This window comes from Heptranchias perlo, chromosome 15, assembly GCF_035084215.1.
Source record: "Heptranchias perlo isolate sHepPer1 chromosome 15, sHepPer1.hap1, whole genome shotgun sequence".
NCBI classification, from domain to species: Eukaryota; Metazoa; Chordata; class Chondrichthyes; order Hexanchiformes; family Hexanchidae; genus Heptranchias; species Heptranchias perlo.
This window is the reverse complement of record NC_090339.1, coordinates 6,755,283-6,778,836: the sequence shown is the minus strand read 5'-3', so window position 1 is coordinate 6,778,836 and position 23,554 is coordinate 6,755,283. Positions and strand designations below refer to the sequence as shown.

Genomic DNA, 23,554 nt, shown 5'->3' with positions numbered 1-23,554 from the left:
CCTCCCTATCTCTATAACCTCCTCCAGCCCTACAACCCTCCGAGATCTCGGCGCTCCTCCAACTCTGGCCTCTTGCCCATCCCCAATTTTAAATGCTACCCCATTGGTGGCCGTGCCTTCAGCTGCCTCAGCCCTAAGCTCTGAAATTCCCTCCCTAAACCCCACCGCCTCTCTCTCCTCCTTTAATACGCTCCTTAAAACCTACATCTTTGACCAAGCTTTTGGTCACCTGTCCTAATATCTCCTTATGTGACTCAATGCCAAATTTTGTTTGATAATGCTCCCGTGAAGCACCGTGGGACGTTTTACTACGTTAAAGGCGCTATATAAATGCAAGTTGTTATTATTGTCTGTGTTGCCTTTTGCCTTTGAAATGCCTGGAATGTCCAGTAAATGCCATGGTGGATGTAAATTAATGCATACTGATATTACAAACTCGATTGTATAATAGTTCCTGATAGACCCTTTCTCCAGATTGAATGCTTGACAGGAGGATGCTCTGTGCACCTCCCACAAAAAGTCTCCCTGGCTTAGTTAGCATATTAGGTGGCAAATTCCACCTATTAAAATGTATAGACTGAACAAGGTAGATTTTCAACTTACCCCCTGGGCTATAGAACTGGCATTGTGGATCGGTGCCCGTTATAGAGAGGGCCCAGTTTTCAACTCTCTTGATTGTAATGGAAATGAAAATCAGGCAGTTTCGATAATAGGCAGCCAATCCGAAACACACTTTACATCCCAGCAGTATGTTTAAAATCTACCCCTATAGCTTCACAGAAGGCTTTCTCAATTAATGTAAATGCTGTGTTAGGTCCACCTCAATAGTTTTATCTTGCTCTCTCTCTGTCTGTTTTGGGAAAGGGGAATATTTGTAAATCCCACATTCCAACGTGAGTGAGAAAGGAGGAGAGTAAAAGGCAAGAAAAGAGAGAAAGGAAGAGAAAGGTTGAGAGAGGGAAAGGGAGAGACTGAAAGGAGAAAGTGAAAAGGATGAGATAGAACATGAGAGACCAGGAAAGAAAAGCAAGGGAAAGGAAGGGAGCACAAGGGAAAAGAGAAACAAGAGTGTAAGAGGGGAGTGGGAGATAAAAGAGAGAAAGGGGAAAGGGAGAAATTGAAGGAAAAGAGAAAGGAAACAATGAAAAAGAGGGGGAGAGAGAAGTAACAGAAATTGGAAAAGAAAAACCAAAGCGAAAAGGAAAATGAGAGAAGGGGTGAGGAGAGTGGAGAGAATGAAAGAAAACGAATGAGAGCTGAGGACAATATTGCACTTGCCCATTATCCCTGCCGCAGCTTTGCCTTGGATGTTTGGTGATAGCTGGAAACCTCACACCAGGTAAGGCGTTGTCTAATTCTAGCAGCTCGACATATATTTCAAATCAGGACCTCCCCTTTCTCGTAAATGGCCTGCTTTGTTTCCAATGACCTGACTCAGACGGCCGGGGGAGGGGGGAACAGAACAGAACAGAAACTTTGCATAATGTATTTCCTTAAAAGTGTGTTGCATCACTTCCGCGACTCTTTATTGGGAACTTTCTTATTTCCAAGTTCTCTGGTTCAAGGCTGCGTGTGATCTTCTTGGAAACTCACTGGCCGTCTTATCCCCACCTGGGCTTGGAGTAAGTGCAAGATGTTGAAAGGTTTGCTGAGTTTGTCGAGGAACCTGCTCCCAGCCGGAGTCACTAGTAGACCTCCCGCTAATGTCTACAGTAGGGTCTCCTGGCAGAAGCCAAACCCTGGCCGATCACTGTGTACCAGAGTAACAAAGGACGGGGCCCTGAAAGGAACAGACCCAGCTTTGCCGACGAGCGCACCTGAAGTAGGTAAGGATCGTCGATGTAGTTATTTCCTGCTTCTTTCTGCTGCAACGATATCGTTGATTTCCCTCCAACCCCTTTCAGGGCCCATCCTTTCCAGTTCAGTTACATTTACCTGAAGGTACACAGATACTGGATATTATAGAGGGTCCCCACCCAATTGTTAAAGGAGCAGTGATTTGAATAAAGTGTTTGGCCAAATGCGTGATAATTGGCAAAAGAACCAGGGGTGAGATGAGGAGAAATTATTTTTTTGGCAGCGAGTTGTTATGATCTGGAATGCACTGCCTGAAAGATTACATGCGAACATACGAATTAAGAGCAGGAGTAGGCCATTCAGCCCCTTGAACCTGCTCTGCCATTTGATAAGATCATGGCTGATCTGACTGTGACCTCAACCCTACTTTCCCTTCTACCTACTATAATCGTTGACTCCCTTGTTAATCAGGCATCTATCTAACTCCGCCTTAAAAATATACAATGACCCTGCCTCCACCACTCTCTGGGGAAGGGAGTCCCACAGACTCAGGACCCTCTGAGAGAAAAAAATTCTCTTTGGCGGAAGCAGATTCAATAGTAACTTTCAAAAGGGAATTGGATAATTATTTGAAAAGGAAAAATTTGCAGGACTATGGGGAAAGAGCAGGGAGAGCGGGACTAATTGGCTAGCTCTTTCATAAGCTGGCACAGGTATGATGGGCTGAATGGCTTCCTTCTGTGCTGGATCGTTCTATGAACTCCAGTTGGACGTATTCCTTAAGGTTTCATCACATGACCTCCATCTTCCAAACGCCTGGCTCCCACATTCCCACCATTGGTCGCCGACACGCCCATTCTCGGGACCCACAGCCTTCCCAATTAGAAAGCAAACAGTTTCTTCATTACCCGATTGGATGATTCTTGACTGTCAGTCAAACGGCCTTCTGTCCCTATCTCTGATATTTTTATAATTAATAAACTAAAGTGTGCAATTGTTGTTATTGTGTCAGGGTTACCAGTCCTCCCAGAGACTAATCTCCGGTACTCTGCTGCGAGCATTTGTGCAGCATCCTCCTGTCGAGCTTTCAACCTGGAGAAAGGGTCTATCAGGAACTATTATACAATCGAGTCTGCAATATCAGTATGCATTAATTTACGTCCACTGTGGCACTTACTGGACATTCCAGGCATTTCAAAGGCAAAAGACACCACAGACAATAACAACAACTTGCATTTATATAGTGCCTTTAACGTAGCAAAACTCCCACGGTGCTTCACAGCAGTGAGCCACATAAGGAGATATTAGGACAGGTGACCAAAAGCTTGCTCAAAGAGGTAAGTTTTAAGGAGCATATTAAAGGAGGAGAGAGAGGTAGAGAGGTGGAGGAGTTCAGGGAGGGAATTCCAGAGCTTAGGGCCTAATGAAAAAAACCACTTTTTTTAATGCCCCTATGATTTTTCTCCTGTGTTGCTCGCAGCAGAGTTCCAGAGATTAATCTTTGGGAGGACTGGCAACACACACACATACACACACACACAATTAGGATCAGGAGCTCAGACTGATTTCCTCACCCAGCCTGAAGGCACTGCAGCCAGTTGTAGAGCAGCCACTAGCACAGACGTGGATCCTCCCTGGTGTGACTGGCTCACTGACACATCGCCTCAATGGTGAATGCACTACGCTGATACATTGCTTTAAAATCCAGGTTCGTTTCAGTGAGAGACACGGGGTGAAATCCAGCCAGTCGGGTCTGCTCCATTTGTCCACGTCAGGTGGACAACCTATTAGGCCAAAACAGGGAGGCTTTGCTGCCGGCTCAAGTCCTCACTGGAGCCGAGCATAGGTTGGAGAACTAGAGCCACGATATTAAAGCCTGATCTCCGACCCACGCTCACATCAAGTGAGGCTCAGTACCCAGAATGGAACTTCGCAGTCTTAGCCCTGTTGAGTCATTAACTGTACTATGAACCTCTTGGATGTATTGCCAAGCTATAGTGCTTGATTAATATGAGAACTTGTACAAACAAATTTGTATTTATTGTACATCTGTAGCATTCAGCTTAAATCCAGAGTTTCAACCCTGCCCTAAAATTGAAATATGAAACACTACTAAAATTGTATATACCCAACCGACCTTCCCAAAGAGCTGTATTATAACCTCTTTTTCTCCATCACCCTCTCCCCTCTCGCCCCCACTCTTCCCTTCTTATTATGAAGTAAAATTCTTATTTTCTAGCCGGGGTGGACTGGCTCCCTCAAAAGGGATTCTCTGGGATTCTCACGGGAAAAGGGAGGTGCCGCTAGTACAGCGCTGTGGAACCATTAACAGGGACTCCCGGGAAATCGCCCCATTTCCCACATAGCCAGTCTACCCCTGTTTATCGCCCTGACTTATAAAGTAGTTTATGTTCTTTCCAGTTGTGCAATCTCCTTTTGTGACTAACATTTATTGTGACTGTTCAAAATAAATTTATTATAAATAGAAAAAATATTAAACTGTTGGGTATACAGTAAAACTTCAGTTTAACAGTGATTGTACAAATGAGACTGAGGGAACTATTGAATATGAGGCAATCCCTATACCCAGCTAGACAATGCAATCTGTTCCTCCTCCCCCTCTCCACATTGTTGTTATAATTTGCTATTGGAGTCTGTTACAAGTATATTTCCTGGTGTTTCCTGCAAACAAAAGTGATAGTTTCATTATAAAATACCAGTGCTGAAACAGCACATGAATTGACTGGTTCTTAAATGTTAAGCAGCATGTAGGATCCATAACTTTTGACTGAACTGGAATTAAACTTTGCCGATTGAAGCAGGAAGATAGTTGCAAAAGTAGAATTAAGCTGAGGGCTAAGCAACAGAGAATATTTCAACATTCTCAAAGCTGAAGTGATTGCCTCATCTCTTAAAAAGGAAATTGCCTGACACGTCATACAGCACATTATATGACTCATGCAGACTATGTGCAAGCATCTTGAAAGCCTGTTCTCCCATTGAATTAGCTGGCTAAATTATTGCCTGTTTTCTTTACTGCCGGTACATTTGGAAGTTGAGGGCTAATGTACAATGAAGAAAGAGAAAAATATAACAATCTTCAGAAGACAGATCTCTTCATTGAGACAAATATTATTGTAATTGGTTATTTGATCTCCTAAACACTTTTGTCACCTCCAGACTCCACTATTCCGATGCTCTCTTGACCAGTCTCCCATCTTCCACCCTCTGTAAACTGGGGAAGATCAGTCGTTCCATTTCTCAGTCTTTCCTTTAGCTCCATGACCAGGAAGTCTGATATGCTCAGCTCCCCTGTGGCTCCTTTTGATAGAAATATGTTGGCCAGACTAAGTACAGATGCACAGTTTGAGCATTAAAACCCAGTGCCTGTCTGGGAACCCAGGACCTTGAATGCTGGTCCCAGGAGCCCAAAGGATGGGTGCGGCCCATGGGGAGAGAGGTGGGGGGGTCGCTCTGGCTGCCTGCCTCTCATCCGGGGCCTTGTCAAGCATATGGTGCCCACCAGTACACTTAGGGCCTTCCGCGACTGGTGCGCACACACGGCGTAGAGTGTCTTATAAATGTCAGTAATGACATTCTAATTTAATTAGTAAGCTTACTTTAATTTCTTTCTTTATTTTAAGCATATTAGTTTTATTTGGACCACTCGTTCATTTATCATTTCAGTGGAGCCCTAAAAGGGACCCTTGTGATGCTGATTTTTGTCAGGAGACTCTGGGGCAACCTCGTGTCACTTTTAGTGTCACTCTTATTGGTCCAATCACAAAAGGCCCAGAAGCCGCATCCCCATCGGCTGTACTTTGGGGTCAAATTTTGTGACTGACAGCTGGGGGGTGAAATCAGAGACACGGTGGCTGCAGGGTCCTACTGCCCCTCCAGTATTCTGGGACCTCTGTTCTTGTTGCAACTTACATAAAGAGAGAAAATGTCTTAACTTACATATGGTTATTGCAAACTATACTGGGAGAAATTGATTGTATTATGTACGATGGTTCAGTCTAACTTTAGCTATAACAGCACTTATATTTCTTAAAGCACATTCTGCATACAAACTTCAAGGTCGAATACCTACAACATATGACAAAAAGGTTCTGTTGTGGACCGGGCGATTCAAAAGTGAGCAGGATATACCGGAAATGGTTTCGTAAGTAAATGTTTGACTTTTTAATAAAACGACAGCTCTATACATCTAAATATTTTTAGACATCCTTATTGGTTGGCTACTTGTTTGCACCAAAATGGTTATGTTCCAAGAAATGCAGGAGAATAAGAGATTCCGAGTATGAACCTTGGGACGTGTTTGCTTTTTAGGATCGATGCAACTGGTCATTGGGGAATGAAGCCTTGAATGGGCCTTGCCTTCGGTGGTACATACATAGCCGAGTTTCGATTCATAGGAACAGGACTAGGTCATTCAGCCCCTCGAGCCTGTTCTGCCTTTCAATTAGATCATGGCTGATCTGTATCTTAACTCCATCTACCCGCCTTGATTCCGTATCCCTTAATACCCTTGCCTAACAAAAATCTATCAATCTCAGTCTTGAAATTTTCAATCGATTCACCCATGATCTGATTCTCCTCCCGCTGTGTATTATTGCAGTGAATTCAGATCTCCCCAGAGCACTATTTAATGCAGTTAACCACCATACTTTACTGCAATTTGATTGAAAACTGAGAATGCAGGGAGAGTTTAAAAATGTACAAGTCTTGTGCCTGATGGGTCAAGAAAAAAAACCCTAACACTAATAACAAGACAGTTGATGAGTTTCGCAACTATTGAAGTCCAGTAGATTAGTGTCTGGTTTGGCAGAATTATTTTGAAAATACATTTTAAAAATCAATTTTAAATTAATGTTACAGATAAACGACGTTAGTTTTTGTTTCACCTTCTGCTCTAAATTGCTAAACTAGTTTCTGACAGAATTAAATGGGGAAAGTGGTGAAGTCCATCACTTAACAGGAACATACCAGTGACTTGGGTCCGTCCTTCACTTAAAAGGGGTCATTCGACTATACAATACCTCCAGTGGGGAGCAGTGCTCATGGGCAACGCATCTTAGGAAATTGTGGGTGGACAGACCATGATTTCAGGATGTGATGGCTGTGAGCCCTGGATTGTGGGATTACTCCTAACTTATTCAGCAGCGTGAGTCAATGAGACTATTTAAAATATTGGCAGGTATCTCTGATTACAACCTGAGTAGATTATTCCATCCCTCTTATTGGTAAAACTACAACTGGAATGGCGGGCTAGATTTTTGTAACACCTTGTATTAGGAGAGTGGGTGCAGGGTGACTGTAAAATTCGGACATCAGGCCTCATGTTCATTTATTGCTGGCCCATAATTTCGCCATCTGCTTCAGATTGTGAGTTCGGGCCTGTTTTGTGCCTTAGCCTAATTTAGGTCTCCCGAATTTATCGAAGAATATTTAGATGTGCACACTGGATTCAATTTTGCAATTATTGTGGTGGGTTTGCCTTTATTTTTTCTTTGTGTGGCTATTTTGAAGGTGGCCGGAGGCAATCGATCACCTTCTCTAGTCGGAGTGGCTCCGGAGCAGGCTGAAGAGTTTAATATTAAAAAAATGTATATTTTCTTCGGCCCGTTTGGGCCTCTGGAGGGCTCAACTCTTCCTTAGTGGGGCAGATCGGCTCAGGCTGGGCCGGCCCTCACTGATATAGAGCTGGGCCCAGGAATTTCCAGGCCAACGTGCTATAATCCACCTCTTGATCACTCCAAAGAAGCTTCAATATCACTTCTGAATGTTGGCCAGAGTGGGGAAGCAGCTACGTCTCTGCCGAAAGGCTAACGCTAGCAGGAGAGGAGGATCAGCAAGAGAAGGGGGCCCTCCAAGTAAGTTTGTTTCCTTCCTATGTGGGACCAGGAGGAGCTGACTTGCTAGTCTGGGCCCCAAAAGGGAGGTGTAGGCTCCCCTCATTCGGGCTGACCCCCCCCCCCCCCCCCCCACTGCACTGTACTTACTGTGGGCCTGGCCACCAAACACCTGCTGCCTTGATTTTAATGGCCAGGCAGACACTGCCCACTGATTTTCCACAATGGAAAGGAAAATCATACGGGGTGGATAATAGGTGATTGATCCACTCCCAACCATTTTGTGCCCCACCAAAGTTTAATTCCACCCTCAAGACTTTTCTCTTTAAACCTGTTTTGTCCATGCTCTCCCAGTGTCCTGAGCCTGGCCTCCATTGCATCAACATTTAAAAGCAGTCAACTTTTCAGGTCATCAAGCTGTGGCTTCTACAACTTTCTGACTTATCATTAAGAGTTAGCTTGGCTCAGATGGTAGCATTCTTCTGAGTCAACAGGTTGTAGGTACAAGCTCCAGTATGGACTGGAGCACGTAATCCAGGCTGGCTCTTCAGTGAGGGTGTTTCCGGAGGCCTTGCCTTTTGGTTGAGACTTTAAACTGAGGTCTATGTTTACCTGTGCAATTGGAAGGCGGCGGCACTGAGCACACAAAAGAAAGTCAGATCTCATGGTACGACTCGGAGAAGATCAGAGAGCTCTCGTGGTGTCCTAGTCAATCCTCTCTCTCAACCAACAGCACAAAAAACAACTAGTTGTTCCCTGTCTTGCTTTTTCTGGGATCATGCGGTGTGCAAATCAGCTGCCTAAATAACTAAGCAACTGAAGATATATGCAGCTCCTTCTTGTGCTTGGGAGGGATGCTGTGTTCCTGTAGCATTCAGCTGTGGCTCTGTGGGTAGCACTTCTTGCCTCTGAATTAGAAGGTTGTGGGTTCAAGTCCCACTCACGAGACTTGAGCACATAATCTAGGCTGACACTCCAGTGCTGCACTGAGGGAGTGCTGCACTGTCGGAGGTACTGTCTCTCAGATAAGATTGTTAACCGAGGCCCCATCTATCCTCTCAGGTGAACAGAAAAGATCCCATGGCACTGTTTCAAAGAAGAGCAGGGGAGTTCTCGGTCAATATTTATCCCTAAAACAGATTATCTGGTCATTATCACAATGCTATTTATGGGACCTTGCTGTGCACAAATTGGCTGCCATATTTCCTACAGTGACTACACTTCAATGGTATTTCATTGGCTGTAAAATGCTTTGGGACATCCTGAAGTTGTGAATATATAAATGCAAGTTCTTTGTTTGTGATTGCAGTAACATTTGTTTATTGAATAAAGTACAGAGTAGAACTTGCAGCTTTCTGGGAATGGGTGAATTGTCATAAAAAGTTGTGATTCAATTTACGTATTTGATAAATTCAGTTGCTAAGCAGGGATATTCTGGAGGAAAGCATCAAAGTGCTGTTGTAAATGACCTTCACAGAGACAATGAGGGTAATTTTAAGAAACCCAAGAACGGGAGGGATGGGAACGGGGAGGCAGTAAAAATAGATTTTGGAGCAGGACCGCATCCTGGCTCCAACCGTCCACTTCCGAGTTTAACCCAGGTGAGTTTGGATGTGCGCGCACAATAAGAACCCAAAAGTCCCATCACCACTTAAAGCCGGTAGGCCGATATTTAAAGGGCCAATTCAGATAGTTGAAACACTTTGGCTACTTAACTATTTGTGGATTCTGCAACAGAAATGGATTTAGCGTCCCCTGAACATGTCTTCCGTGGCTTTTGAAACACGCCACAGAAATGGAGGCGAGTTGCAGCCAAAGCTCATTTGGCCCTTTAAACCAATGATTAACACATCTCAGTAAAAGATAAGGTATTGCAGCTCCAACTCAGTTCTCTCTGACAAATGTTTGGCTGGGAGTTCTTTGTGTTTAGACTGACATTTCTTTGTTGAGACTGAGAATTCTTGTGTTCAGACAGATTGAGCGAACCAACACGAAGGAAATGAATCTGCCCATGATAGCATTGGCAGGAGTGACCACCGCACAGTCCTCGTGGAGACGAAATCCCGTCTTCGCACTGAGGACACCATCCAATGTGTTGTGTGGCACTACCACTGTACTAAATGGGATAGATTCAAAACAGATCTAGCAGCTCAAAACTGGGCATCCACGAGGTGCTGTGGGCCATCAGCAGCAGCAGAATTGTATTCCAGCACAATCTGTAACCTCATGGCCTGGCATATTCCTCACTCTACCATTACCAACAAGCCAGGGGAGCAACTCTGGTTCAATGAGGAGTGCAGAAGAGCATGCCAGGAGAAGCACCAGGCGTACCTAAAAATGAGGTGCCAACCTGGTGAAGCTACAACTCAGGACTACATACATGCTAAACAGCGGAAGCACATGCTATAGACAGAGCTAAGTGATTCCACAACCAACGGATCAGATCAAAGCTCTGCAGTCCTGCCACATCCAGTCGTGAATGGTGGTGGACAATTAAACAACTAACGGGAGGAGGGGCTATAGTGATAAGGGATTCAATTGTAAGGGGAACAGATAGGCGTTTCTGCGGCCGCAAACGTGACTCTAGGATGGTATGTTGCCTCCTTGGTGCTAGGGTCAAGGATATCAGAGCGGCTGCAGGGCATTCTGGAGGGGGAGGGTGAACAGCCAGTAGTCGTGGTCCATATTGGTACCAACGACATAGATTATAAAAAGGGATGAGGTCCTGCAAGGTGAATTTAAGGAGTTAGGAGATAAATTAAAAAGCAGGACTTCAAAAGGTAGTGATCTCAGGATTACCAAGACCAGTGCTACGTGCTGGTGAGTATAGGAACAGGAGAATAGATGGGATGAATGCGTGGCTGCAGGGATGGTGTAGGAGGGAGGGATTTAGATTCCTGGGACATTGGGACCGGTTCTGGGGAAGGTGGGACCTGTACAAGCGGGACGGGTTACACCCGAGCAGGACCGGGACCAACGTCCTCGCGGGGGTGTTTGCTAGTGCTGTTGAGGAAGGTTTAAACTAGAGTGGCAGGGGCATGGGAACCTGAGCGGGGAGTCAGAAGGGAATAAAGTTGAGAGCAGCAAGAGAGGGGAAGACCCAGGGGAAATTTACAATAGAAATAGTACAAACAGTTGTTCAAGAACAAGTGAAAGGGAAAAGCGTAGAGCAGCAGAAAGAAAGTGTACTTTAGGCACGACAGATAAAATAAAAACTAGAAGGCGTAAGGCGATTAACCCAGCATCAAAGCTGAAGGTCAGGCTAGGGTGTGTGGCCCAACTAAGAGTTCTATATACAAATGCAACGGAGTATAAGGAATAAATTAAATGAACTACAGGTTCAAATTCAAATTGGAGGGTATGACATGATAGCTATTACTGAGACTTGGCTGCAGGATGGTCAGGATTGGGAACTAATTATACCAGGTTATAAGGTCTACAGGAGAGATAGGTAAAATGGAAGAGGGGGAGGAGTAGCCTTAATGATTAGAGATGAAATCACTCCAATGTTAAAGGGGGATATAACGAGAGGTAAGCAGACAACAGAGACCTTATGGGTTGAATTGAGAAATAGGAAAGGATCTAAGACTATAGTGGGAGTTGTGACTAGGACCCCTGGCAGCAGCTCTGAAGTGCTAGATTGTATAAATGCAGAGATTGGACAAGTGTGTAAGAAAGGCATTGTGGTTTTAATGGGGGACTTTAACTTTCACATAGATTGGGAAAAGCAGACTAGCAACTGTCAGAAAGGTAGTGAATTTCTTGAGTGTGTCCGGGATAGTTTTCTACAGCAGTATGTCCTTGAGGCAACAAGGGGGCAAGCCATACTAGATTTAGTAATGAGTAATGAACCCGATTTAGTTAACGACTTAACTGTGCATGAACATCTATCCAACAGTGATCATAACATGATCGAGTTCAATGTAGTGTTTGAAAGGGAAAAAAGTGAATCAGCTGCTAAGATTCCAGACTTGGGCAAGGCCGACTTTAATGGGATGAGACAGAGACTGTCCACAGTAAACTGGGCAAATCTGTTAATGGGTAAAACGATTGATGATCAGTGGGAAATGTTTAAAGAAACATTTAACATGATACAGAATCGGTTTATACCCCTGAGGGGCAAGAACTCTACTTGCCAAAAAAAACAGCAATGGACAACTAAAGAGGTAAGGGACAGTATAAGACATAAGGAAAGGGCATACAAAAAGGAAAAAAATGGCACAGATCCTGGCGAATGGGAAAGATACAAAGATCAACAAAGGGTCACAAAACAGATAGTAAGGGCTACAAAAAGAGAGTATGAAAAGAAACTCGCAAGGGATATCAAAACCAATACGAAGAACTTTTATAGTAGGAAAAAGAGGGTGGTCAGGAGCAGTGTTGGCCCCTTAAAAACTGAAAGTGGGGATATTGTCATTGACAATGGGGAAATGGCGGACATGTTGAACAATTACTTTGCGTCAGTATTTACAGTCGAAAAAGAGGATAGCATGCCGGAAATCCCAAGAAAACTTATATTGAATCAGGGACAGGGACTCGATAAAATTAACATAAGTAAAGCAACAGTAATGAAGAAAATAATAGCACTAAAGAGTGACAAATCCCCAGGACCAGATGGTTTCCATCCCAGGGTTTTAAAGGAAGTAGGTGAGCACATTGCGGATGCCCTAACTATAATCTTTCAAAGTTCTCTAGATTCAGGAACTGTCCCTCTAGATTGGAAAAATTGCACATGTCACTCCGCTTTTTAAGAAAGGAGAGGGAAACCGGGGAATTATAGACCAGTTAGCCTAACATCTGTTGTGGTGAAAATGCTGGAGTCTATAATTAAGGATAGGGTGACTGAACACCGAGAATTATCAGTTAATCAGAGAGAGCCAGCATGGATTTGTGAAAGGCAGGTCGTGCCTGACAAACCTGATTGAATTTTTTGAAGAGGTGACTAAAGTAGTGAACAGGGGAATGTCAATGGATGTTATTTATATGGACTTCCAGAAGGCATTTGATAAGGTCCCACATAAGAGACTGTTAGCTAAGATAGAAGCCCATGGAATCGAGGGAAAAGTACGGACTTGGTTAAGAAGTTGGCTGAGCGAAAGGCGACAGAGAGTAGGGATAATGGGTAAGTATTCACATTGGCAGGATGTGACTAGTGGAGTCCCGCAGGGATCTGGGGCCTCAATTATTCACAATGTTTATTAATGACTTAGATGAAGGCATAGAAAGTCTCAAATCTAAGTTTGCCGATGACACAAAGATTGGTGGCATTGTAAGCAGTGTAGATGAAAACATAAAATTACAAAGGGATATTGATAGATTAGGTGAATGGGCAAAACTGTGGCAAATGGAATTCAATGTAGACAAATGTGAGGTCATCCACTTTGGATCAAAAAAGGACAGAACAGGGTACTTTCTAAATGGTAAAAAGTTAAAAACAGTGGATGTCCAAAGGGACTTAGGGGTTCAGGTACATAGATCATTAAAGTGTCATGAACAGGTGCAGAAAATAATCAAGAAGGCAAATGGAATGTTGGCCTTTATATCTAGAGGACTAGAGTACAAGGAGGCAGAAATTATGCTGCAGCTATACAAAACCCTGGTTAGACCGCACGTGGAATACTGTGAGCAGTTCTGGGCACCGCACCTTCAGAAGGACATGTTGGCCTTGGAGGGAGTGCAGCGTAGGTTTACTAGAATGATACCAGGACTTCAAGGGTTAAGTTACGAGGAGAGATTACACAAATTGGGGTTGTATTCTCTGGAGTTTCGAAGGTTAAGGGGTGATCTGATCGAAGTTTAAAAGATATTAAGGGGAATAGATAGGGTGGATAGAGAGAAACTATTTCCGCTGGTTGGGGATTTTAGGAGTAGGGGGCACAGTCTAAAAATTAGAGCCAGACCTTTCAGGAGCGAGATTAGAAAACATTTCTACACACAAAGGTTTGTAGAAGTTTGGAACTCTCTTCCGCAAACGGCAATTGATACTAGGCTCAATTGCTAAATTTAAATCTGAGATACATAGTTTTTTGGCAACCAAAGATATTAAGGGATATGGGCCAAAGGCAGGTATATGGAGTTAGATCACAGATCAGCCATGATCTTATCAAATGGCAGAGCAGGCACGAGGGGCTGAATGGCCTACTCCTGTTCCTATGTTCATTCATTGATAAAATCAATTCATCGTGTGTGTGAAGGATGTTAACATTCTGTCACTAGCCATCTGCAGGTTGCCGATCTCTCCATTTCTGATGGATCGGCCTGTAACCGTCCAACTGATGTCCGTGGCCTCCTCCTCTGCATCTGTCAGCTGGACTATTTGTGATGGTCTGCCTCCAGTTCAGCTCCTCTCCCTTGCACTTTGCACTCTTCCACAAGGGGAGAAAGTTCAGACCTGCGAGTGACTGAAGGTGACATATTCACCCGATGGATGCATTGCTTTGGGTGAGGCTGACAATGAAAGAGATGCATCAGAGGGGGAATATCAGACAGATTCATCACATTGCATCAGGATTGGGGTGAGTGGCAGTGGTGGGTTCACAAATGGGGAGGTGAGGAAGTGCATAGAAAATGGAGGTAAGTTGATGCTGAAACTTAAGTGGGTGTGAGGAGTGATGTGATGGAGGAGACTTGCCAAGACACAGTGAGACAGGATGTGGGTGAATCAGCAAATGTACTCACTTTCCCTGACCTAGTTAGGTCATTAAATCGCTTCCTGCACTGAACCCAAGACCTGGGCACCGTGCTCCTGCTGCTCACCTCTTCTGCCACCTCCAGCAACGCCATTTTGGTGACAGAACCAGACTTCTTCCTCCCATCACTGGGATAAATTACCTCCCTCCTGCTTCTCACCGCAGCCAGTAGTACATCCAGGGAGGCATCAGTAAATTTAGGCGCTGCCTTTGCTCTCCTGGACTCCATTTCTCCTTCAAAATCCATTCTTCGACTCGCCCTTTAAATAGTGGGCTTTAAATCGTGTGTGCAGTAGGCCCGCTGTACAGCTTGGAGATGCAAAACCTGGAAGCGAAGATAATTTGACTGTGATTAAGATACGACTGCAGACTTAAATGCGCTCACTTGACTTCCAGGTTTCCCACTCGCAAATGCACCCACCCACTGACTTCCTGATTCCAATTAAAATCATGCCCTTTATTGTTGGAATATTTGTGTTTAGAGGCTTATAGTGATGGGGAAAGGGGAGGTTGGTGGTGATGTCATACAGTTTTGAATTAATGCGGGTCTGGTGGCGGGACCAGGAGCTCCAGTGAGTTAAGACATACATGGGCAGGCCTAGAGTTGCACGGTTGTTGGGTGTGTATGTAATTGAGGTGAGCCTGTCCAAACACAAACATACAGAACATTTTGTGAGCTGGAAATGACCTGGGGACTCGAATGTTTGATGTTGCTGTAGTTCTCCCCTTTTCACACTCTAGTCTTTTTTTGAAATATTTTCACAGGATCGAAATGCTTTATGCAGCCAGAAACAAAATAAGGGTGAAGATCTGCTACATAATGATTGGTGTGAGTGTTCTGGCCTGCCTGGCTATGGTGGTCTCAGGAAAGAAGGTAAGTTCATCGCTCACCTGTGTCCAGAGAGACTGCTCAATGCATCTGTCATCTAACCATTTTTATTCCATTCCCCCCCGCCCCTTCTCTTAAGCAACGGAGGGACAATATTGAGGAGAGTTTATATTTTACAGCATTTTATGATCTGTTTCAAGACAGCAACCTCCGTGTGCCAATCTCACCCTCTTTAATCTCCACGCTGGAGCGCTGATCCCCTTTGTGCTGCAGTTCATACAGAGATACAGGGTATATTGTCTGCTTTGTCTATATCCCTCTGCGCTCTTTTTAAAAGGCACGTAAAAGATCCCATGGCACTATTTGAAGAAGAGCAAGTGAGTTTTCTCCAGTGTCCTGGCCAGTATTTATGCCTCAACCTCCATCACCAAAATCTTGTCATTTATTTTGTTGCTGTTTGTGGGAGCTTGATGTGTGCAAATTAGCTGCTGCGTTCCCAACATTACAACAGTGACTACACTTCAAAAAGTACTTCATTGGCTGTAAAGTGTATTAGGATGTCCTGAGGTCATGAAAGGTGCTGTATAATTGCTAGTTCTTCCTTTATCAATTTTAAAAAAAAATAACCTAACAAATGATGAGCACCATGGCTTTAGAAGGAGTAGCAACATAGGAACCGGAGTAGGCCATTTAGCCCCTCGAGCCTGTTCAGTCATTCAATGAGATCATGGCTGATCTGTGACCTAACTCCGTATTCCCGCCTTAGCCCCGCATCCCTTAATACCCTTGGTTAACAAAAATCTATCAGTCTCAGATTTAAAATTGACAATTGAGCTAACATCAACTGCCGTTTGCGGAAGAGAGTTCCAAACTTCCACCACCCTTTGCGTATAGAAGTGTTTCCTAACTTCACTCCTGAAAGTCCTGGCTATAATGTTTAGGCTATGTCCCCTAGTCCTGGACTCCCCAACCAGCGGAAATAGTTTCTCTCTATTCACCCCATCAGTTCCTTAATATCTTGAAAACTTCGATCAAATCACCCCTTAATCTTCTAAATTCCAGGGAATACAACCTTAGTTTGTGTAATCTCTCCTCGTAATTTAACACTTGGAGTCCAGGTATAATTCTAGTAAATCTACGCTGCACTCCGTCAGAGGCCAATATATAAGGTGCAGGGCCCAGAACTGAACACAGTACTCCAAGTGTGGTCTAACCAGCTCTTTGTATAGCTGTAACATAACCTCTACCCCCTTGTATTCTAATCCTCTAGATATAAAGGCCAGCATTCCCATTAGCCTTTTTGATCATTTTCTATGCCTGTCCATGACATTTTAATGATCTGTGTAATGATCAGGGTACGGTAGCATAGTGGTTATGTTACTGGGCTAGTAATCCAGAGGCCTGGACTAAAATCCAGAGTCATGAGTTCAAATCCCGCCACGGCAGCTGGCAAATTTAAATTCAATTAATTAAATAAAAATCTGGAATTAAAATACTAGTATCAGTAATGATGGCCATGAAACTACCGGATTGTCGTAAAAACCCATCTGGTTCACTAATGCCCTTACCCGGTCTGGCCTATATGTGACTCCAGACCCACAGCAATGTGGTTGATTCTTAATTGCCCTCTGAAATGGCCTAGCAAGCCACTCAGTTGTAAAATCTTGCTATGAAAAGTCATAATAAGAATAAAACCGGACGGACCACCCGGCATCGGAACTCCCTTCCTAACAGCATTGTGGGAGAACCGTCACCACACGGACTGCAGCGGTTCAAGAAGGCGGCTCACCACCACCTTCTCGAGGGCAATTAGGGATGGGCAATAAATGCCAGCCTTGCCAGCGACGCCCACATCCCGTGAACGAATAAAAAAAAAGTACAAAAGTACAAGTTTCTTTTGAACCTCGACAGTTTCAAGCTTTTCACCATTTAGAAAGTGCTCTGATCTATCCTTTTTAGGTCAAAAGAGGATGACCTCACACTTGCCGACATTAAAATCCATTTGCCACAGTTTTGCCCGGTCACTTAAAATTAGAGAAATATTAATAGATTATGTTTCCACCTACACTGCGTACAATGCTGCCTATCTTTGTGTCATCGACAAACTTGGATATGTGGTTCTCTATCCCGTCATCTAAGTCATTAATAAATACAGTGAATAGTTGAGGCCCCAACACAAATCTCGGTGGGACACCACTTGTCACACCCTACCAATTTGAGTACCTGCCCATTATCCCTACTCTCTGCCTCCTGCCGCTCAGCCAATTTCCTAACCAAGTCAATAATTTGCCCTCAATTCCACGAGCTTCAACTTTAGCTAACAGTCTGTTATGAGGGACTTTACGAATGCCTTCTGGAAGTCCATATAAACAACAAACATAGACAGTCCCCTGTCCAATACTTTAGTCACCTCTTCAAAAAAATCCAATCAGGTTCGTCGAGCATGACCTACCCTTTACAAATCCATGCTGGCTCGCTCTGATTAACTGAACACCTTGAAAATTTTCAGTCACTCTATCCTTAAATATAGACTCTTGTAATTTCCCAACAACAGATGTTAGGCTAACTCAGCCAATTCGATTCGCACCATGTGAGATCAAGAAACGGCTGAGTGCACTGGATACAACAATGGCTATGGGCCCCAACATCCCGGCTGTAGTGCAGCACTAGCCGCGCCTCTAGCCAAGCTGTTTCAGTACAGCTGCAACACTGGCATCTACCCGACAATATGGAAAATTGCCCAGGTATGTCCTGTCCACAAAAAGCAGGACAAATCCAATCCAGCCAATTACCGCCCCATCAGTCTATTCTCAGTCATCAGCAAAGTGATGGAAGGTGTCGTCAACAGTGCTATCAAGCTACATTTACTCACCAATAACCTGCTCACCGATGCTCAGTTTGGGTTCCGCCAGGACCACTTGGCTCCAGACCTCATTAAAGCCTTGGTCCAAACATGGACAAAAGAGCTGAATTCCAGAGGTGAGGTGAGAGTGACTGCCCTTGACATCAAGGCAGCATTTGACCGAGTGTGGCACCAAGGAGGCCTAGTAAAATTGAAGTCAATGGGAATCAGGGGGAAAACTCTCCAGTGGCTGGAGTCATACCTAGCACAAAGGAAGATGGTAGTGGTTGTTGGAGGCCAATCATCTCAGCCCCAGGACATTGCTGCAGAGCTTCCTCAGGGCAGTGTCCTAGCCCCAACCATCTTCAGCTGCTTCATCAATGACCTTCCCTCTATCATAATGTCAGAAATGGGGATGTTTGCTGACGATTGCACAGTGTTCAGTTCCATTTGCAACCCCTCAGATAATGAAGCAGTCCGTGCCCGCATGCAGCAAGACCTGGACAACATCCAGGCTAGAGCTGATAAGTGGCAAGAAACATTCACGCCAGACAAGTGCCAGGCAATGACCATCTCCATGCTCGTCTAATATCTGCATTTATACATTCTGCCACTACAAGCTACTACCAGGGGGCCTATACACAACTCCCACCACAGTCTTAAATCCTTTTCTATTTCTTAATTCTACCCATAAAGGCTCCACTGCCTGCTTACCTCTTGTTATATCCTCTCTTATCATTGAAGTAATTTCATCCTTAATCACTCCCCCTCTACCAGTTTCCTTATCCTTCCTGTAGACCTTATAACCTGGCATATTCAGTTCCCAGTCATGACTGTCTTGCAGCCATGTCTCAGTTGAATTTGCACCTGCAATGCATTCAATTTGTTCCTTATACTCCATGCGTTTATATAAAGAACACTTATTTGGGCCACACACCCTAATCTGTCCTTCTGCTCTAATGTTTTCCTCAACACATTTCTTACTCCTTCTGATTTTAATTACTTTACATCTTTTAGTTTTCCCTTTACCTGGAATGTCTAAAGCATAATTTCTGACTATTACTCTACTCTCTTCCTTTTTGTTTGTTTTAGAATTATTATTTATACTACCTTTCCCACCTGAGCCCCCCCCACCCCAACAATTACTAGTTTAAAGTCCTTGCCCTATTTATCCTTTCCACTAGGGCCCGTCCCAACGGTACAATTCCTTCCTGTCCCAGTACTGGTCTAGTGTCCTGTGAAATGGAACCCCTCTTTCCCACACCATTCCTTCAGCCATGTGTTCACCTCCCTAATCTGCTTATCCCTACACCAATTTGCATGTTGTTCGGGTAATAATAGAGATTATAACCCTTGAGGCCCTGTTTTTTAATGGACAGGACCTCTTGTCTACTCTTTCCTATGTTGTTGGTCCCAACATGGACCATAATGACTGGATCCACCCCCTCCCTCTCCAATATCCTTTCAAGCCGGTTCAAGATGTCCCTCACCCTGGCACCGGGTAGGCAACCTACCATGTAGGACTCTCGATCCTGCTTACAAAGGATGCTATCTGTCCCCCTAATTATTGAATCCCCTACAACTATCACATCACGCTTCTTCTCCTCCTCCCTTTGGACTGCCTCCTGCTCCAAGGTGCCATGGTCAGCATTCTGGCTGTCCTTCCGACAGTCTTTATCCTTATCCTCACAGATAGCAAGTACATTGTACCTGTTGGATAGGATCAGTTTCTGCGGATCCTCGTTCTCCATCTCACTTGGGTTCCCCTTACTCTGTACACTATCGGTCACACCAACCCCGTTCTGATCCTGTATCTCTACACGAGGTGTGACTGAAGTCTGGAGCAAACTGTCCAGATACTCCTTCCCCACCTTTATGTGTTGGAGTGTCTCCAACTCGCACTCCAGTTCAATAACTCTGGGCTGGAGAGATTCGAGGCGGAGACCTCTACTGGAGATGTGTTCACTCGAGACAGTTTCGCTGTCCACAAACTCCCACATATTGCAGTCCTGACAAACAATCTGCTCTGCCATATCTTAGTCTATATTTATAAATAATTACTTTTTAGTCTGCTTTGTTTTTTTTTTAAATTTAGCACCTAATTCCCATTCTCACCAAATTCTCAAGTTCCCACTCGGTTCACAATCCACTCTGTTTGCCAAGTGCCCTGTGCTTCAGCAGATACTTTCTAATTTACACACTTTTAGAGAACACCAGTTACAACTGCTCAATCAGCTTCCAGTTCACAGTAATTACCCCCTATTCAGGCAATCATTTACAGTTGACTGACTGACTGTTAACTGCCACTGACTTGTAGTTTCTGTTAACCGTTAACTAACTTGAAATTTCTTTAAAATAATTTCAATTCACCCACTACTTTACCACATTCTCACGTTCCCCACTCTTCTCGCGATGCGTCCTGTGCTTCAGCTCGTAGCTCGTCCTTGACCAATATCATGGGTTTTAGTAAGGAGATGAGACCCCAAATTAACAGGGGTAAAGATATCTGACCTAGCGTATCTACACTTCAAAAGGCTTTTGATAAACCCCATAAGTGACCTAGAATCCTAGGCGCTTTGCAAGGTAGTCAAATTTGCAGACAGCACAAAGCTAGGGAGAAGCTTGTGTACTCAGGGGAGGCAACCAAGATCTTGCAAAGAGCTCCACAGGATTTACACGTGGATTGTATGGGGAAAAATGCAAGTGCTACATTTTTAAAGTAGAAATAAGAGGCACACGTACTACATAATCGAGATAGAACTTGCCCAGGGGGGTGTTGGGATACATTGGAGGGTTAGTTGATTCATCGCCCATCCTTTCCAAACAGTGTGAGATCGCAATAACAATGAACATGATGTCAGGTTATACTGCCCAATGAGTTGAGAATTCCTGTTGAAACTGTACAGTTCTCGCAGTATTCCAGGCTTGGTCATACTGATGTAGTTTTGGTTGCTGAAACATAAGGTGGTCATCCTAGCATAGAGAGGAGCTATGAGGAACGACTTAGTAAGCTAGAGATCTTCAACTTTGAATAGAGCAGTCTGAGAAGAGATTTTTAGAGAGGTATATGATACTTATTAGAATAGATCAAGTATACCTAAAACAATCCTTTCAAATATGCCAGGGTTGCCATGGGGAAGATGGCGGTAGGCTACGGAAGTAGCAATAATGACTCTCAGGTCCCCCTGTGGAGGGAGAAGGCCTTAAAGTGGCCTCCTCTCCCTCCAGTATGGCCCCAAACACTTACCTGCTGAAGGCCCTAGTGTCATCCTAGGCCTTCAGTGGCACACCAGGTCCAATCTTCAGCATGCTCCTGCCCCTTTAAAGTCACTCACTGGTGACCGCACTGCAACACCATCTTTCACACTGGCGGTCTCCATCTTGGCAGCGGGAATCCCATCGGCAACCATCACCACCACCCCCACCCCCCCCAACCCCATGCATTGATAGAGTTGCCCGATCCAGGGTTTGGGGTGGATTCAGAGGGTGACAGAAGACCTACCTCGCGAGTACTTCACCCTAAAGAGCAGAATCCTGGCCATCCTGTAATCTCAACCTTGGGTAATCCTCAGAATGTTTCTCTGGCTTGTAGATTATTAGCTAATTCAAATCAATTGGAGAGCCGTATTATCCATAACACTTTGAATTCCTACAACACACTAAATTTTATATTGTTTCTATTTTCAAATTATAGGCTCTTAAAAGGCAAGAGACCCTCACCAAATTGAACTTGGAAAAAAAAGCACAATTGAAGAGTCAATTTGAAAGAGAGCATGAGATGGTCCCAGGAAAGGGACAGTAACTGGGACAAGACTAACTATACCTGTGTACCCCTCTTTCTGTGGCGGGGGAGGAATGATTGAAGATGAGCAATAGGTATTATCAATAATGGCTCTGAAGCAAGTCAGCGCCCAGTGGTGAAATCCAGGACTGGTGTACTCGAACTCATCAACTTCTTCAGTACTTATTCTTCAAAATAATCAGATTCACCTTAAATTCCACTTTAAATTCTTTAGCACATAGAAATTATTATTCTGAAATAAGATTTTTAGATTTTCCCAGAAATGTTATGATCGTCAAATTAAACCGGATAATAGGGCATAAACACTTGACGCCTTCCAATAAAATTCCTGCCCCCACTTTTATAGCAGAGCTGTTAACTTATTTAATGGGTTAATGTAGATAGCAGAGAGCAGAATTTGAGGCATATTTTCAGGGCCTTCGTGTCCTTAACGGGCGTCACACCCGTGTTAAATGAATAACCTCGTTCCATTGACACTTTTGGAGCTAGTAACCTCTATTCTGGTGCCCCAAGTGTGGTGTAACACTCTTGCTCCCACCTCAACTCTGTTGATGTTAATGAGACTTGGAGAGGCAGTCTCAAGTTAACTACCCTCCGTGCCAGTCTTCATATAACTCCACCCTTTTTAAAATCTAGCTGGCCTCCTGCAGTGCCATTCAGTTTTAATCTAAGTGAAAACAGCCGACTGTCCCCTCACCTCTTTTCAGTTCAGGATAAAACACACCAGCAGCGCACCAGGCCAGTAAACTGCACTGTGAGGCGGCATTTCAACACACCAGCAGCGCACCAGGCCAGTAAACTACACTGTGAGGCGGCATTTCAACGCATCCAACGCTGTCCTCTTACTCCCACGCAGGGAATTCATTTTTTAGTTATGACATTCAGCCTTTAAGGCTCAATGTATTTCATGCTTTAAATATAGAAATATAGTAGTATTAAATCAATTTAACATTTGTTTGAGATTCTCGTTTGATAGTTCTTATGGATATCTGAATAAAGTATTATCTGTATCTCAGTGTCTAGATGTCTTTTGAATGTATCTTTAGTTTGTTTCTGAAGCCACGCCTTTAATGTAATTAGTTTTTATTTGTTCCTAGGATGTGGGTGACACTGGCAAGCCAGCATTTATTACCCATTAGTTGACCTGAGGGAACATAGGACAGGAGTAGGCCATTCAGCCCCTCGAGCCTGTTCCGACATTCAATAAGATCATGGCTTATCTGTATCTTAACTCCATTTACCTGCCTTGGTTCCATATCCCTTAATTCCTTTACCTAACAATCTATCAATCTCAGTTTTTAAATTTTCAATTGACCCCTCGCCTCAACAGCTTTTTGGGGGAGAGAGTTACAGATTTCCACTATCCTTTGTCTGAAGAAGTGCTTCCTGACATCACCCCTGTATGACCCAGCTCTAATTTTAAGATTATGCCCCCTTGCTCTGGATTCCCCCACTGGAGGAAATAGTTTCTCTCTATCTACCCTATCAAAGGGCATTAAGGGTCAATCACATACTGTGGAACTGGAGTCACATGCAGGCCAGATTGGGTAGGGGTAGTCCCTGTAAGGCACTGGTGAACCAGTTTGGTTTTTACGATAATTCAGAAACTTTCATGGTGCCAGCCCACAAATAACCAGATTTATTGAATTCAATTTCACAACTTGTGGGATTTGAACTCACGGCATCTAGGTTGCGAGTCCAGTACGATAACCACTAGGCTACTCTATCTGCAAATCACGG

General features: G+C 44.1%; 1 protein-coding gene across 1 annotated transcript; it reads left to right on the top strand.

The window, feature by feature from the left end:
• The first annotated feature begins 1,474 nt into the window (after positions 1-1,474).
• On the top strand, positions 1,475-22,824 carry LOC137332673 (protein FAM162B-like). The gene is made up of 4 exons (XM_067996618.1): positions 1,475-1,826; positions 5,854-5,962; positions 15,107-15,215; positions 21,707-22,824. Exons 1-4 carry the CDS (start codon positions 1,634-1,636, stop codon positions 21,812-21,814), a joined length of 519 nt encoding a protein of 172 aa, XP_067852719.1. The 5' UTR covers positions 1,475-1,633; the 3' UTR covers positions 21,815-22,824.
• The last annotated feature ends 730 nt before the right edge of the window (positions 22,825-23,554 follow it).

Bases quoted from the DNA above. Each gene is read 5' to 3' on its own strand.
- LOC137332673 (XM_067996618.1), top strand. From the start codon at position 1,634: ATGTTGAAAGGTTTGCTGAGTTTGTCGAGGAACCTGCTCCCAGCCGGA. The intron at 1,827-5,853 runs GTAAGGATCGTC...TATTTCTTAAAG, and splicing joins GACGAGCGCACCTGAAGTAG to CACATTCTGCATACAAACTT. The intron at 5,963-15,106 runs GTAAGTAAATGT...ATATTTTCACAG, and splicing joins GATATACCGGAAATGGTTTC to GATCGAAATGCTTTATGCAG.